The sequence below is a fragment of the Lygodium microphyllum genome, chromosome 5 (genome assembly GCF_053477565.2).
Source record: "Lygodium microphyllum isolate KBCC chromosome 5, Lygodium_microphyllum_v1.1.10, whole genome shotgun sequence".
Taxonomy (NCBI): Eukaryota; Viridiplantae; Streptophyta; class Polypodiopsida; order Schizaeales; family Lygodiaceae; genus Lygodium; species Lygodium microphyllum.
This window is the reverse complement of record NC_141139.1, coordinates 82655247-82669213: the sequence shown is the minus strand read 5'-3', so window position 1 is coordinate 82669213 and position 13967 is coordinate 82655247. Positions and strand designations below refer to the sequence as shown.

The window sequence follows — 13967 nt, the reverse complement described above, 5'->3', positions numbered from 1 at the left end:
AACCTCACCACAAAGAAATACGGGGCGGGTGCCACACGTCCAGCACCCGCCCTCACTGCGAAAATCGCACCCGCCCCGGCTTTTTCGCGCCGGGGCAAGTCTAGGCGTGGAGCACCTAGTTAAAATTTATTTGCCGCTTGGGGACTCCCTGGGCCTACCGCAGTGCCAGCAGGGCTTTGTGTCCACTTGTCCACTGGTTCCGGAAAAGTTTAAATCGTGTCATTCGCGGTCGCCTTTGCAATCACGCCAGAACGGAAATGTTCGCTCGAGGCCCCTTGCGCCATACCTCATGCCGTTGTAGCTGTTGATAAAGAAACAACGAACGATCAAACCTGATCTGAGAGAGATCCAGCGAGAAGCACGCGTTCAAGGGGATGCGGTGTTTGAACCACGGCATCAGAGAAGACGTACAGTTTTCTTGTAGTCTATCCTTCTTGTCATAGTCGATCGTTCGACGAACGAAGAACCTTTGATGGCCTCTTCGCAGGAGAAATCATCCCGCACAGCCTCATCCCCGCCAACGCCCCAGGAGCGAGAGGCGCGGCAAGAGGTCGAGCAAGCTGTTTCCGCCTCTGCTGCTACCTTGGAAAGCCATGGGAACGACGAAGACGATGAATTCGAACTAGATTTTGGATTCCCCCGGGAAGGGTCAGATTCCACTGTAAGTTACGGTTTCTTGATCAGGCAGGCTCTTTTAGTACATGGACCGCCTGTGAAAGGATTTGCACAAACCTGAAGTTAAATTTCTGCAGGATCAATTGCGGCAAGTGTTTCGGAGCGATGAGTATCGGAGGCTGTTCCATCTACCTCCAGATGAGGTACCTAGCAGATGCATAAACCGTACTGTAGTCCTGAAACAAATCAGCACATGTCGTACTTCCAAACAGTAGCCCACCATTTTACATTTGTTTCTTATGGAAATGTAATCATGCATCTGCACAGTGCTAATAACATCTCGATTACGTTAATGCACTGGTACAAAGCCCAAAAATACAAAACATTACAAGTAGCTAAGTTAAGAATTTTTTTAATTGCATCTTAAGCTATACATTATGCAATTATTATGCAAGTTGTGCAATTATTGAGCGTACTGCAGCATTGAAACCCTAGTTAAATCAATGCAAGAGTTTTGAATCAACACGTCATGCTCCTAACTAGTAGCATGCTATATTACATTTCTTTCTTTTGGAAATGGGATCATGTATCAACACAATACTAACAACATCTCAATCATGTTAATGAATTGGTACAAAGCACAAAAACCAAAAAACATCACAACTTGCTATGTCAAGAAATGTGTTATTGCATCTTAAGCTATACATTGGGGCAATTATTGACACTAGCTATGTAAGTATATCCATGAAGTATTGAGTTTTGAGCACTTCAAGGGAATAGCACTAATACTACAATTGACAAGTGCCAGTGTTTGCAACATTGGATCATGCCGCCAAACTAGAGCTATGGTAGTAGTTGGACCTACCACCAATCATAATTTATAGGTCACCTTTGCATACAAGACAACCAGTTTCAACCAATTAGCCAATTATATGTGATCTAAAGATTGTCTAGACACTTAAGTACCATCGTGGCTCATACATACTTCCTTTTATTTTCTAAATCCACCTTCTTTCTCCTAGCTTGTTGGCTTTTGTTGATTTTTGTTATAGTTGGTATGTTATACTACAAGTCTAGTTATCCCCAAATATTTTTTCTCTACTTTCCTTTCTTTTATCCTCTTTGTCTTTTCAACACAGAGTACTTGATATAATTGTAAAACCAAGTGATAGCAAAATACTGTAGATACAGGACAAGGAGAACATGATGCAACTGGTACACCAAAGGATAATGAAAGAGATATACAACAAAGAGAATCTAAAGTTAAACATGTTGGAGATCAATGCTTCACTCCCTAGGTAATTATTGACTTTATTTTTGTGAGCCTGTTCATACGAGGAGATGGCATTTACAAGCAGTACATTAATCTAGTAGGTCTTGGTTTCAACACCGGATGGTGGTTGAGTGTGGCCAAATAGCTAAAGATAAACCATTGTGGAGGATGATACATTGCTAACTTGGCTATATACATGTGTAGAGTCATTACTACACTATGTTTTTATTTAGAGGCCTTGCCATAATGTGGATCTTTCTAGCTTTCTTGGGGAGAGGTATGAAGGGGGATGGAGCCCCTCTTTGTGGGGATACAAGGGGGACTTATATATCCTCCTCTCCTCCTCCCCTCGGGCCTTCCTTGGGTCTCCCTTTCCCCGGTTGCCCGAAGGGTTATTACATTAAATACCATGTGTAATTTATAAATTTATTGAATATACATTCTGTGGGTAGTCAAGTTTGGATGTACGCTCGAAAAAGCATGCATGCAATGCTCTATTTAGTGTACCAATAATGTGTGGTTCACTTTCATTGCTATAGCTACGTTTTGTTTTATATACAATCTTTGCTTTTTTTTTTTTTTTTTTTTTTTTTTTGAGCTATCAAAGTTTTTTAATAGAAGCATACAACAAGAAAGCATTAGCCATCTAATGTACTTATCTATAATAATCAAAGTTTTTTGATTCTCCATATTTTTAGTTTGTCACTTGCTTGTAAATTTATTGTATTATGCTATGTCTTGTTTTTTTACATGGTATCAGAGTATAACATGCGAATATCAGATGGTCCTCGTGTTGAAGTTATAATATCTCTTAGTCATAGAACCAACTATTCTCTTTGGTCATGCAAAGTCTATGCATACTCCACACCTTTGACCTATAGGATTCATTATAGACCCTCATCACCCATCTATTGTGGATGTTATCAGTATAAGAAATGAACTTAATGACTTTATGAAGATGTGTAATTAAAAAGAATATTTTGGTATCCCTAGCTTTTGGCATGGTGACAATTACACAAGCAGTGAAGGATTGACACTGGGGATCCAAAGGGCAAGTGAATAGGCTATGTGGTACAAAGGCAAGGCAAAAGGAACAAGGTGCAATGTGAAACTTTCATTAAATTGAAAGTTTATACCTTGGAATAGAGTTACATAGGGCACGTATGTTATTAAGTAAGCCTTGACCTAAAGTTTTGTCTAGTGAGTAGCCTTCTTATGATTAATGAGTAAGTCATTTACTAGCCCTTAAGGGTGCGCATCAGCTGTCCAATGGTCTACTAAGACTACAGAGGTAATTGTTATGTTACCAAGTTTTTTTTTTTTTTTGTTTGGAGGGCTTTGTAGTTTTGATAGATTTAACATTAAGTGAGGTTTTCAAATTAGTTTTCATTCTATTGAGTATTTGTGTCCCTAACGGGAGTATGATTAGGGATGGTTAGACCCAAAACCTTCACAAAACAAAGATACTATCCCTACCATTACTGGGTGTTGGTGAAAAAGGAAAATGGCTAAGGTGTGGGTGACACAAATATAGCAAGGATGTGAAGCAAGCGAGACAAGCAAAGCAACAAGCAAGCTAAGAAGAATTACCTTGGAGACTATTATATGCAATGTCACGAATATAGTGAATCCAGAGTCAATCACTCTAGAAGATAAAAAATGGATAAATGCACACAGATGCATGTTTATATGAACAGAATGCCAATGCATGGGGTAATACAAAGGGAGATGCTAGATGCCATGCTCACTCAAAATGCAATGCAACGGTGCCACTTGGATAGTGCTCGTGTAGGGGAATTGTTCACTTGCCCAAGTGTCCTTTTACAATCAGTCCTAACAGTGGGGATGAAGTTACAAATGTTCCATAAGTATAATACAAAAGAACAAATGAATGAATGAATGTTTAAAAAATGTAAGCATTATCATTGTTACTAGCAAGAGAAGTAGCCGCCCCCTCTCAAATTGAAAGGGAAAGCAAGAGGGAAGTGCTCTCTCTCCGTCAATCTGGAAGAAGTAGGGGAGGGTGTACCCAAGCCAATCTTGGTTAGAAGGTATTAAAGAACATGTTGGTTGACCGCTTTGGTCAAAACGTTTGCAAAATTGTGTGATGAAGGCACAAACTCTAGGTGGATAGTGCCTAGCTCAACCTGCTCTTTGAAAAAGTGAAAGTGGACTTCCACATGTCGCATCCGTGGTGTGTTGATCAAATTTTCCTTAGCAGTCACAAGGGAAGTGAAGCGCTGCTAGTAAGCTCCTCAGGTAGATGGCCTCGGTGGTGCCATCGAAGAGAGCCCTATACTTAGTCTCGGCCATGGAAGCTACCGCCATCTCTTCCTTTCGGTTGGACGAAGAAATGGGAGCTGTACCCAAGGTGAAGAGATAGCTGCCATAGGAATGCCGAGTGTCAGTATCTCTTGCCTATTTAGAATTAGTGTACCCTTGCAAACATAGACTAGAACCATAAGTGAGGCCATAATAATAAGTACACCATAAATAATGTAACACATGAAGACATGCAATCCAATGTGATATTCTAGGTGCTATGAAATATTGATTGAGTAAGCTAAGTCTGGCCTAGTATGAATTAACCAAAGAAGTTTTCCTACGACAGACTTATAGGTATGCGCATCGAAGGGCTGATCTATAGTATCCTTTGACAAGTGGACAATAGGATCAAGAGGCGTGGCCACTGGCCATGTTTGATCCATAGTGAGTTGTTCCATGAGCTAAAGTGCGTACTTTTGCTGTGACATAAAAATACAATCCCCAGATTGAACTATCTCCATTCCCAAGAAGTAAGATAACAAACTGAGGTTTGCCATCTCAAATGTAGCACTAAGCTTTGCCTTGATTTCCACTATGGTAGTAGAATTTGAGTTTGTGCTGAGTAAGCTATCAACGTATAGTAGGATGTAGTTGACCCTCTCTACAGTAGATCAAACATATAAGTTCGGGTCATAAGGTGTAGAATGGTACCTGTGAGTTTGTAAGAACTCGTCCATCCTATGGAACCACAAGACCGTGGTGCTTGCTTTAGCCCATAAAGAGCTTTTTGTAAGTGGAATACCTTATCCCTCGGGTTTGCAGAAGAAAATCTTGGTGGTTGCTCCACATAGACTTTCTCCTCTAGATAACTTTAGGAAGGTACTCTTGACACCCATCTGATGTATCGGCCAACCGTGGTGAGCGGCTAGCACGAGTAATACTGAAAAGATGTCAACCGCGCAGTAGGTGTGAAGGTCTCTTCATAATCAATACCATGTTTTTGTTGAAACCCTTGCATGACAAGGCGAGCCTTGTACTTGTCTAAAGTTCCATCAGCCTTTAGCTTGGTCCTAAAAATCCACTTCATCTCGATGAATTTCTTGTGGCTCAAATGATCCACCAATGTCCAAGTCTCATTTCGGTCAATACTCTCTAGCTCCTTCTCCATGGCCTCTCACCATTGAGGGTGCAGAAGAGTCTCCTGCCATGTATCTGGCTCAGAATGAGCTATGTAATCAGTTGTAAACAATGACGCAAATGATGCCTGAGGTGCAAGCTGGGCATATCTTCTAGGTCCCTTTGGAGTGGAATCTGGTGATAACATTCCCGAATCCCACATTGTCTATTGGTACCGAGGTAACAAGTCTCGTCTGAGAGGAGGCCTAGGAGCTGAAGAATTCGCATGTAGGGCAGGAGCGGGTAGTAGACCAGGCTCAGTAGGCATGATCTCCAATGATGTGGAAGGAGGAATCGGATTGGAATCCGGTGTAGAGAATTGCACAACATCCCTCTCGTCAAAGATGTCGTCCCTCCTAATGATCACCTTGTTCGTTCGAGGATCGAACAATAGGCTTTCGCTTTGGACGAATATCTAACAAAGATAAGGAGATTAGGTCAGGGAGCGAGCTTTCCTATTTTATCATCAGGCGTGTGTGTGTATGCAGAACACTCGAAGACTTGGAAGTGGATTATGACAGGCCGAGAGCCAAAGAATATATGTCTCATCAAGTTCGACCAAGTTGTAAAGTTTGACCCATTAAAATGAGTCTTGTCATTGAATGCATGCTTGGCGGAAGATGAGGTAGAACCATGTGGTATTGGGAATGTGGGGTAAGATGGATGTGGAGGCTAAGATGGTGGTGGTGGTAGTGGTGGAGGTGTCTGATAAGGAGGGGGAAGGGATGGGTAGGCAAAAATAGGTTGAGTGTCCAATGAGTACCGATTGCTACGGAGGCACTGGAACATGAATGTTTCCATGAGGTGCCAGTGGAGGTGGAGGCATTGGGACACGTAAGCCTTGTCTAAATATTGACTGGGACAAAGCATAATGACTAGAGGGTCCACTAGGCAATGCCATGGAGACAAGCTGTGGCACCAACTGATCCACACTCAGGAGAGATTGGGGGGGATGCCTAGGTTGCAATGATCCTAAAAGTGTGTGAGGAAAATGTGAAACACTACTCGGTTAAGGAAGAGATGAGGTCCTAATGGCTGTGCATAAGTTTGAAGAACCCCTTGGTGTGGTGAATAAAAATACACGTGATCCTACATGAGATGCAACATGCGGTGCACTTAATGGAGGCTGAAAGGATGTGGCAACGGAATAAGAGGGTAGGATGGGAGGGAGATTAAATGGATTTGTGATAGGTGTAGACATGGGAAATAATTTGGGTTCCTTTCGTCCATTAAATGCATTAAATTGAAATGATGATGATGAAGATGCACCTACTTCATTTTGATATTTGAAAACAAAATTGTTTGAAGGAAAAGAAAGGGAAGGTCACAATTTCTTGTTTTAACTGCTTACCTAGTCTTGAGTTCATAAAGAAATATCTGTTTTCCTCATTATTCATAAACGAGAAATTGTTTTGTATACGTCCTTCATAATGAAAATCATCCATACCAATGGGAGAAGGGGAATCATCATTAACAGAATTTGAAATGGTAGACATGCTTCGCACCTGAGAGAATAAGTAGGAAGGCAATGAAGTGTACTCTATGCCAGTTTCCACTTGTGGATGGCCAGTTTTAAGTGGAGATTTTACCCTTCTTGCATGGTTAGTAGATTGGTGCATTGAATCTAAAGTGTGAAATTCAGACTTACCTTCTATTTGCTGCTGGGCTCTATGCATCAAAATGATATTGTACTCAGCTGTAGTGATCTTGTAAGGTTGTGGAACTCCATGGTAGTCCAATGTCTATCTGGCCATGTTGGGAGCTTGTGAAGTAAGTTGTGAAGCCCACTCCGACTTGTTCCTCGATGGATTTTGCTAAGTTTCTCTTAGAGAACTCGGCTCTGATACTATGTGAAGAAAATACCCTGACGCAGAAACACAAATAACACCGTATGACAAAGCATAAATTGATAGAAGAACACAATTAGGGTTAGGGTAACTCAGAGACAATGAACATAGAGAATAAATGAAATGATATGACTATTGAATATACAATGCTCATGCAGCAAACACAATATGCAGTGAGTGAATACTATACCTCGAACTCCTATATCTTAAGGATGAGGATAGAGGTATTGAGTTGGAGAGTGTGTCGTACTCTGAACGAATCTTGAATTGTAGAAAGGTAGCCTTCGGATATCAAACACCATCAAACGTAGCCAGGCTGGATCTGAAGTAAATGGCAATGTAGGAGAGAGAGAAAGTAAAAACGTAGGTGAGGAGAGAAAACAATGAAGGGAGTTGAAAGGAGAGAGAAAACAACAAACGCAGGTTGTAGGAGAGAGAAAACAACAGCGATAGACCGAGGAGATTATGGTGATAGTTAGAGGAGAGAGAAAAATTGCAAGGGCGGCAGCAGAAGCTGGGGCCTACAAACTTAGTGGTATGCTTTTTTTTTTGGCAAATAAAGTGTGGCTAATTATATTACTTAAAAAAAAACCCCTGAATACAAAGAAGTGCTCATGCTCAACAGACTAGCTGGAGCTGATGCAAAGTCACAGATATATCAAGTATACAAGCCTCTCAGAGTGGTCTAGGGGGGATGGGGGCAAGAAGCCATGGAGGGGGCGGGAGGGTATATTGCCATTTGGGGCTGCTTGCGTGCATCACGAAAAACGGGTCCTGGCTGCCCCAAGTGCGCATGAAATGAAAACGGAGCTCTTGACAAGCTCGAGACTCGCCCTATACCTGGTCCCATTGGCTACGGAGGAAGTGGATGATGGAGGTCCAGAGCTATGCTAAAGTTGCCTGTACAGAAAGTCTCTCTCCGCCAAAAACCTCTTGACACTGTGCCTTCTAGATATGCCATCCAGTAAGACTTCCTACGATCTCCCATACCTTAGAGCAGTCTGCTGTGGGCTCCAGTACTTGGTGGATGGGTAGAGCCTCCAAGCCGACCACTGTGCACGACCCAGCCTCAATAATGAATATCGTGTCTTGCATCCTAGTCTCATACAGAAGGCGATGGCCTTGGATCACTACCTGCCAACAGAAAGCTCCCCATGAGATACATCCAAGGCTGGGTGCTATACGACGGAGGATGCGGCATGCTCCTTTCCACACGAGTTGCGCCGCCTCACACGACCAAAGGCAGTGCTTTGGAGTTTTTAAAAGCTGTTGTGTGCAGCGTTTATAGCCTCCATCCTTCTGTATTTGGGCTAACCATTTCCCCACCACCAAGCCTCCATGTGCCACCAGCCATAAGAAATATGATATCCTCCTCAGCTTCCGACTGTTCCATAGGCGGCGCTAGAAAGTTTGTCGGAAAGCATCCGTGATGTTATACTCCGCCTAGTACTTGCTACGCGATGGCGCCTAGTCCATGTCCTTTTGCATCAGTATGTGTCTGCCAATCTTGGCTGTGTACTCCAGGAACCTCAGTGGCTTCTTGGCGATCGCAGTTGCTGACCATAGCTGCTCTCCCGGATTCCACTGTAGCTCATCAAGTGGCATGTCCTTCCAAATCCAGAGGCGCCACTCTCGGAGCTCTTTCGAGAAAACATAAGGGTCTAGTCGCCATGTCTTCCTTTGAAGGCCAGCCATCCGAATCCTCCTCCACGAAAGAACAATTATCCTCTTATCCTTCTGCCCTCTGTCAAGGGCCAGATGCCCCTCCTCTTGCATGGTGAAGAAAGTCCCATGTGGGGCGTTGCCCATTCTACCTACCACCTGTACGGGGATACTTGTTGGTGAAAACTTAGCGGCCCATACCTCCCCGGGCTCTACCGGCTCTCGTATTGGGGGGGATACTTGTTGGTGAAAACTTAGCGGCCAATATCTCACCGGGCTCTACGGGCTCTCATATCGGGGGGGGGGGGGGGGGCAAGCCACTCTTGAGGCATTGTTGCGTCAATCTCCCTTCTCCTCAACTCAACTCCTTTCTGGCAACTTGATGCTCGTTGCAACACCTCCTCGTCCACCATCCTGTACACCTCCCGCCAAGTCGTGATGGTACGAGCCGGGCGAGCCTCCTAACCTGCGCCCACTGGATGTGGGGGTGCTCGTCAATTTGTACCCCATCCCGATCTTTGACTTGGGGATTTCAGATTACCGGCTGGCGGTCTATCTTCTCTTGGCAGTGTAGGGGGCTCTGAATCAGGGCATTACGGAGGCCCTGCCACACACGAAGTGAGTTGCGTAGAAACGGGGATCTAGGGGGCATGATTTGGGTGGTCGTGAAGGTCCATCTCAAGGACGGCCTCCAATCACCGCCAAGCTTCAGTCTACACTCCTAGAGACCCTCTTGCAATAGGACCTTCTAGGTTTGCCCTCTTGGTGTGAGATCGCGGACTACTAGCTTGCCCAACAAAAGGGCCAGACTCTGATACTCAGGGTCTATGATCCCAAGCCCTCCCTCTGACCGACGTTGGATGATGGTTGTCCACACCACCTTGGCTTGGGAGTCTCTAGAATTGTTTGACCCGGCCCAGAGGAAGTTTTGCTCTAGGCGGCGAAGCTGAACTACATAGGACGAGGAGAAGCACCAACACAAGGTGATGTACCAAGCCGTCGCTAGGAGGACCTGGTTAACCACCAGGGCTCGGCCCGCTAGGGAAAGGGGAGTAGTACTCCAATAGGTCAGCTTCCTCCGAATAGAGCCAAGGACTGGAAGAAACTGTTGGGCGAGAGTGATGTCGAGTCCCACCTGGAACCCTAGGTAACGGACGGTTAATCCTCTGCACACCCATCTAAATCCTAAGTGGATTCCCCACTCCGTGCTAGAGTCCGGGTTTGTAAGGAAACCAACCGACTTTCGCTCCCACTGCAGTACAAAACACCTTGAGAGCTAGCATCAACTCATCGTCATCTATGTAAAGTGCTGTATCATTTGCATACTCTGAGTCTAATAGCTCTGTCTCCTCTCACCAGAAGTCAGAGGCCGCGTAACCCACTCACACGTGACCTAAGGAAGTGAGACATCGCCTCTGCAAAGAGTAGGAACATATATGGGGCCAGAGGGCAGCCCTGCTGCCGGACCGATCTCTCCAGTCGAAACTCCTTCCCTCGCCTGCCACCTAAGAGAACCCTGCTGGTAGCCGATCTGTAAAGTGTGGAGACCCTACGGATCCATGCCTGGGGGAAGCCCAACCTCACCATGGTGCCCTTAAGAAGTCCCAGTCCACCCTGTCATAGGCTTTCTCAAAGTCCAGGAGTAGTACAGCCAATCCTTGACCAATGTGTTGGGCCCAACCTCACCATGGTGCCCTCTAAGAAGTCCCAGTCCACCCTGTCATAGGCTTTCTCAAAGTCCAGGAGTAGTACAGCCAATCCTTGACCAATGTGTTGGGCCCACTCTGTCGCCTCAAAGAAGGTGAAGACATTGTCTAGGATGCTCCTATCTTGGACAAAGCTTGTCTGTGTGTCATGAATGATGTCTGGAAGCATAGGGTGGAGTCGCCTACCAATCATCTTTGCCAGTGCCTTATAGGCCACTGACAATAGGGTGATCGGTCTCCATTGGGATAGCTCAACCGGTCTCCCCCTTTGAGGAGGAGATTGATAAGACCTGCCGATAGACTCCCTAGCATATGTCCTGAGCTGAAAATCTCCTGGAAGGCTAGCAGTAAGGGGTTCTTCACCACCTCCCAGTAGGTAGTGAAGAAGACCTTAGAGAGAGAGGCCATTCTCTCCCGAGCATTTTTGCCCGTCCTGTGTATGGAAAGCCTGTTGAGCTAAAATTTGCATTACTTGCTAATTAGCCTCTTAAACAGCCCCAAAACACACTAAAAATTCTCTTTTAGAGTAAAACCCTAAAATGGGGAGCGGTTCGAGAGAGTTCAGTGGAAACCCTAAAACGGGGAGTAGTTCGAGAGAGTTCAGTGGAAACCCTAAAACGGGGAGCGGTTTGAGAAAGTTTAGTGGAAACCCTAATTTTTGGGGCGTCCTTCCACATATATAAATAGACAGGCTGCCCCCATTTAGCCATCATCCTTGTTTGCAGGTTACACGAGCCCACACACCCTCTGCTGCTGTTGGCGCCCAGTTTCCAGCGTGCAGCCCGCCTCCATCTGCTGTCCAGCCATCATTGACTGCAGCCACATCATCTTCAGCCTGTCCATTGCTGTAGGCGACAGCTCTGAGCTGCTGGCGACTGCTCCAAACTGTCTAGACTGCTGTTCAGCCTGCTGTCCATCATCTCCAAGGTTAGCCAGCTTGCGTTTTCAGCATTGCAGGCCCTGACACTTTTTCAGCTTGCTGTTTACAGCAGACTGTGCACAGTTTCCAGCCCTCGATCGGTGGTACACTGCTGTGTTTACCAGTTTCCAGCCTCTAGACTGTTGCGTTTTGGTGACCAGCCTGCTGCCATCCACTATTCAGCACTCCTACACTTCGACTGGTGGTCACAGACTTGGGATCCGTCTTCGGTGGACGTCACACTCCGATATTGCTCTGTCCTTGAGCACATTGTATACTCTTACATTCATTTACAGCATTCATTCACCTCAGAGTTGTGTTCTCTCTCTCCCTTCTGTTTGTGTTTGAGTTTTGAGTTTTGCGTTTAGGGTTTGAGTTTTGCCCTTTGTGTCTGTGTCTGTGTCTTTGTGTTTCTGTCATGGTCGTACACTTTGTGTGTCCTCAGTGCAAACTCTAGCAATCTTCTTAACATGGTATCAGAGCCGGTGCTCTTGTAAAGAGTATCCTGCGGATATTGTTGAGAGCTAGTGTTTGTGGGAGGCACACAATACGACTCGTAACCGAATCACAATGTCCTAGACACCACCTTCTCCAGTTCCTATGATGTCTTATCAATCTTCTTCATCATTAGAGGCCTTGAGATGGCATTATGGACTCCGTGAGGAGGACGACACTCCACCTTCACCAGATTTCACTAGCATAACAGAGGAGGACTTTGAGGAGTACTATCGCAACAAGTATGGTGATATTTACACCCCTCCTACCAGTTTTGTTACCACATCCGGACCGATTGGTGAGGCTGGCCACCTCTTTGATCATGGAGGACATACGTCATTCGGAACGTCTGGCGATCCATCTTCATCATCTCAGCCAGGTCCAATGTCAGGTTTGTACAATTCTTTTGTGTTGCATGAATCAAAACCCTCGCTTGTTTCTTCTTTTGAGGTACAGGATCCGGATGGCTTTGCGTATGTGAACTTCAATAGTGGGGGCTCACGAAGCAGACGGAATTCAGGTATATCTACAGCTTCTGTTTCATTTGAGCATATCACACACACTTCTCACTTCCCTTCCATCCCACCCTCCTCTATATCACACCTTGATCATCTCTTATCATCTTTCCAAAATCTTGGATTACACTCCACATTTGCTTCACACACCCTAGGGGTTGGATCTTCCATCTCCGCTCCTAGCACATTTTCCTTCTCCACCCCATTCTCTATCTCTTTGCACGATGGTACTTCGTTAGGGGGAATGCCACCCTTTAACACAGTGCCTCTCCCCTTTCAACAAATGAGCACACTCATAACTCCTGGGTCGACTGTGATGGGCATCCCCCTCACTATCCCCAGCTTCACATCTCCCATGACCACTCATACACAGGGGTTTTCATCCTCAGCTTATGGTGCGTCTTCACACTCTCCTTGGGTTACACCTATGCAGGGATTCCCATCTTCTGCTCCCAGTGTTCCCATCCCACCTCCTTGGGTTTCTCATGTGGCTACCATGCCCATGTCTAGTCAGCCCATCCCTACCTATGGATCCACCTTGCACACTACCCGTATGCCTGGTGGGCACTCTAGGGCCCATTCCCAAGTGTACTCCACTCCCCCATGCTACCCCCACTACACTTTTTCACACTATCTATCTCCGAGCACTACCACTTCTGTTGCAACGGCCAAGAATGCCTTCACGGATAATACACGTTTTAATGGGTCAAATTTTACTACTTGGTCGAATTTCATGCAACAAGTGCTTGAGTCTTAGGGTCTTTGGGACCTCGTCATTGGTCTAGAGCCTATGCTGGACCCTCGACTAGCTCACCCTGACTACATCGGTCAATGGAGAGTCCGCAATGCTACAGCCAATGTTGAGCTAATGCAGGGATTGCTTCCCGAGTTTCACTCTTAGTTGTAGCACTTCCCGCTCTTGTCAGAGCGTTGGAGTCACCTTCTCAACCGCTGTGCAGCTCGTGATCGTACTCGGCGCATCAATCTCGACTTTGAGCTTCAAGAGTTCTCTCTTAAGGAAGGGGATGATCTGAAAGTCAAGCTGACTCGGTTACTTGCCGAGTTCGCCACTACTGGCTCTCCAAAGTCAGATGATGATCAGGTTACATTCTTCTTGAATAAGTTGCCCGCAAAATACTTTGATTTCATTCAACATATCATCTCCTAACCTCGATTGCCAACCTTCTACGAGTTTAAGTGCCAGTTCTTGCGGTACTCAAGGCTGCATGATCAAGTCCACAAGAAATCCTCATCACAGCCTTATTCAGAGCAGAGGGGGTTGGTTGCCTCTTCTTCTGGAGGAAAAACCACTAGTGGCAAAAACTCGCTAGATGCGAAGGCAAGCCAATTGAAGGGTGACTCCTCTTCCTTAGATGGAACCAAAGAATCAAGATCTCTCTGGCCGCAACTCCCTAAGAAAAACCGGTTTTGCACACACTGCCAGAGAGCAAGCCATGTGGACGAGGAGTGTCGCTCCAAGGCCCAAGGTATTCC

General features: G+C 45.5%; 1 protein-coding gene across 4 annotated transcripts in view; it reads left to right on the top strand.

The window, feature by feature from the left end:
• The first annotated feature begins 241 nt into the window (after window positions 1–241).
• The window catches only part of LOC148036058 (protein VASCULAR ASSOCIATED DEATH 1, chloroplastic-like), a 266535-nt gene continuing 252809 nt past the window's right edge, over window positions 242–13967 (top strand). For 3 of the 4 annotated variants that reach the window (XM_087678065.1, XM_087678064.1, XM_087678063.1), the window contains exons 1-2: window positions 242–661; window positions 753–818. In XM_087678065.1, the coding sequence (XP_087534191.1) occupies window positions 473–661; window positions 753–818 (255 nt within the window). In that variant the 5' untranslated portion in view covers window positions 242–472. The remainder of the gene's footprint in view (window positions 662–752; window positions 819–13967) is intronic. The other variant, XM_087678066.1, reaches the window with a different exon arrangement.